General features: G+C 66.3%; 1 protein-coding gene across 1 annotated transcript in view; it reads right to left on the reverse strand.

Moving 5' to 3' along the window:
- The window catches only part of LOC144222665 (potassium channel subfamily T member 1-like), a 32,603-nt gene that overhangs the window by 14,798 nt on the left and 14,164 nt on the right, over positions 1–3,641 (reverse strand). Inside the window, 4 exon segments of the mRNA XM_077753197.1 lie at positions 278–386; positions 469–532; positions 1,606–1,742; positions 1,886–2,050. Of these exon segments, the coding sequence (XP_077609323.1) occupies positions 278–386; positions 469–532; positions 1,606–1,742; positions 1,886–2,050 (475 nt within the window).

Raw genomic sequence — 3,641 nt, forward strand, 5'->3', positions numbered from 1 at the left:
CCCGGGAGCCCGGCCCGGGGCGCACCTGCCCCCCCCCACGGCTGGAGCACACACACAGAGGTGCTTAGCAGATGCACCAGCGCTGGGCTCCTGCCTCCTCTGGTCCCGGGGCCCCAGGTGCCGGACTGTCGTCTCGAGCAGCTAGACTTACATGGGTCCCACGGCCCCCGACCCCGGGGTGAGGACACTCATGTGCCTCCTGCCACGCCCCTGCAGGCTGCAGCCCCCACTCAAGGTGCACACCCACCCGGGTGCACACCCACAGCCCCCAACGAACCTGCAAATTTGACATGAAACTTGTTCTCGGGCTTAAGGATCTGGACGTACAGGGGGCAGTTGGGTGCAAAGTCCTTCACGGCCCAGGCGCGCAGGATCGTCTGGTGGTCCTGGGAGGGGTGTGGGGGCGGGGCTAGTGCTAAGGGGCGGCAGCAGGGGGGGGGCTCTGCCCCAGGCGCCCCCCCCACTCACCGCCGCCGTGCGGTCCACCTCGTTGCGGCTGCTGAGGATGAAGCAGGCTTCCCCGTTGTCCATCCTGCAAAGCGCCAGGCCTGAGCGCTGCCTCGGCCGCCAGGGCCGCCAGGGGCGCAGGGCAGCGGCTGGAAGCACGGGCCCCGTCGAGACCCCACCTCACTCCGTGCGTATGGGCTGGTCTCGGGGCACTGAGCAGTTCGTGGGGGGCACGCCCTCTGTGACCCCATTAGGCCACGCTGGGCTGGGGCAGTTGGTGGGGAAGATGCTAGACCCTGCCCGCTGGCTGGCCTGTCCCTCCCCGGGTCTGGGACCCCGGACGGCCAGTTCTGGTCCCCTCTCTCAGCTGGACAGCCCCGGGCTGCAGCAGGGGCACCGAGAAGCGGCTCGCTCCCCCCGGGGCAGGGGGCCTGGACCCTCCCCCCCACGGCACCCTGCACCCCTCCTGCCCGGGCTCATCGCCTGCCCCCGCTGGGCCTCCCCTTGGCCTGAGCTGGTGCTGGGTCACAGGCGAGATGGGGGGCCCCGGGCTCAGGACGTGGGCAGGTAGACGCCCTTGGTGTCCGGTCTCCTGCTTCCCCTCGGCCTGTACCACCCACATTCCATCAACAAGGAAGAGGAGAGGGGCGCCCGGGTGGCTCAGTCGGTGAAGCGTCCGACTTTCGCTCGGGTCATGATCTCGCGGTTCGTGGGTTCGAGCCCCGCGTCGGGCTCTGTGCTGACAGCCAGCTCAGAGCCTGGAGCCTGTTTCAGTCTGTGACTCCCTCTCTCTCTGACCCTCCCCTGCTCACTCTCTCTCTCTCCTAGAAATAAATTTTTAAAAAAATATTTAAAAAAAAAAAGGAAGAGGAGAAGCTTCTGGAATGGTGATGTGATGGGGGAGTCTCCTGGGGTGTCCCAGAACATGCACTGGCACATTCTAGAAAGTTCCATGTAACAACTCACTCTGTCAGCTCATTTTTCAAAGGAAACTGGCCTACAGCCCCTGCCTCCCCACCCTGGCTCCACGGGGAGCCACACTGGGACCTGACTGCACCCCCAGCCGGAGAGGTGGGAGGGGGGCGGGGGGNCACACCCGCCTGCCCTCCCACCCCAGCCCTGCTCGGCGCCGCACCCTCACCCCCGGCTGCCGCTCACTTGGCTCGCATGAGGTCCTGGTCCTTGAGCGCAGAGCCCTGGAGGTAGATGACCCGCTGCGACCACAGGGGGATCTGCAGGGCCCTGCGGACCTGGGTGTCCACCTCGGTCGGGCACAGGATGACCACGTAGTAGTCCTGCGGGCGGCGCCACGTCAGTCCGCCGCCCCTCGGTGCTCCGCCTCCCCGCCCGGTGCCGACGTGCGTGATGCGCAGCCGAGGGGGACACTCCCTCCTGCACAGGTGGGGAAACCGAGGCCCGCGGTGCCCGGCGGCCTCACCTGGAGCCGGGGGTGCGCGTAGAACTCATTCAGAAAGTCCATGAGCAGGTCGATCTTGAGCGAGCTGACGCACAGGATCACGTGCTTCTCCGTCTGGGCGCGGTGGCGGCTGTAGTTGCCGCCCGACTTCTGCCGTTCCATCCACAGGTAGACCAGCTCCTCGAACTGCGGGCGGGAGCGGGGGGCAGCTGGGGGCCTGGGCTCAGGGGGCTGTGGGGGGAGGCACCTGGGGCCCCTGGCCCCCAACACCCCAGGCCACGTGGGGGGCCACACGGGGGCAATTGGACGCCCCAGCTCCCGGCCCAGGAGGCCGGGCCACCGTTGCCCGATGCCGAGGTCCACAGCTGGACGTGGAGCTACTGAGGCGGCCTGTGGGTCGCTGTGGGCCCGCGATCCCTTTTGGGGAAACGTGAGGGCGCCTTCGGGAACTCGCAGCCGGAGTCGGAGCTCCAGGCTCCGGCTTGGAAAGGGCACTTTCAGCACAAGTGGTTCCGAGCCCAGTCAAGGCCGTGGGACCCGAGGCCGCCCGCCCAGCCCACACTTCTGGGTGTGAGCCTGGGGTGCCGGGAGCCCTTTTAAATTTGGAGAGGGGCAGACAGAGGGGGCACGGTGAGGGGGCCTCCCCGCAGCCTGACGCCTGTCTGCAGGTGGCAGCCAGACCCTGAAAATCTCTGGTTCTTTCCACCCCAGCGTGGAGGCCACTCACATGTTTAACAGAGCGGAGGGCCCTGTCTGGTGCGCGCCTGGCAGGGCCACGTGCCGGCAGCTCAGTGCAGCCAGGGGCACAGACTAGGCTGTGTGACAAGACCCCGTGACCCTGAACACAGGCCTGGCTGGAGGCGCCGGGTCCGGGGGGTCCCCTGTGCAGGGCGGGGGCTCTGACACGGGCACTCAGCTCGGGCCACACCAACCACAGCTGTGCTATGGGCTCTGGGCCTCGGCAGCCTCGTCTGCAAGAGGGCCCGGTGACCCGTCCCCTCCCCCCCAGGCTGAGGTGGGGACTAAACGGCCTCACTGTAAATGTTAAAAAAATTAAAAAAACAAAAACAAAAACGGGGGCGCCTGGGTGGCTCAGTCAGTTAAGCGTTTGACTTCGGCTCAGGTCACGATCTCACAGTTCGTGGGTTCGAGCCCCGCGTCGGGCTCTGTGCTGACTGCCAGCTCAGAGCCTGGAGCCTGTTTCAGATTCTGTGACTCCCTCTCTCTCTGACCCTCCCCTGCTCACGCTGCCTCTCTCTCTGTCTCAGAAATAAAAACATTAAAAAAAAATTTTTTTAAATGGCCTCACTGTAGCGATTCCATCGTGTCCCTCAGACTCCCGCCCACTGGGACCTTATTTGGAAACCGGGTCTTTGCTGTAATTAGTCGAGAGGGTGGGCCCTCGGCTGCCGTCTGTTGTCCTTAAAAGAGGGCACAGGGGACCCGCGGGGAGAAGGCATGAGAAGACAGGGGTGTAGCTGGAAGCCTGGGGGCCCCGGGGTGGCCGCCAGCCCGAGGCTGGGAGGGCGCAGGGAGCCGCCCTCAGGGCCTCTGGGAGGGCTGGCCTGGCTGACACCTTGGGAGAGGGCGCATTTCTGTGGTTCTAAGCCCCAGTCTGTCGCCTCAGAGGCCTCCGGGCTGCCTGCTGGGAGGAGGCTCAGCGGGCGCACGGCTGTCTGCGCCGGGCTGATGGCGGGCGGGCGTAGAGGGAAGGGCGCACCGGCACTGGTCTCTTCCGGAATAACCAGGGGGCACCCGAGGGAGCCGGCGCGGCCCC

The sequence above is a fragment of the Crocuta crocuta genome, unplaced genomic scaffold (assembly GCF_008692635.1).
Source record: "Crocuta crocuta isolate KB4526 unplaced genomic scaffold, BGI_CrCroc_1.0 scaffold971, whole genome shotgun sequence".
NCBI lineage: Eukaryota > Metazoa > Chordata > Mammalia > Carnivora > Hyaenidae > Crocuta > Crocuta crocuta.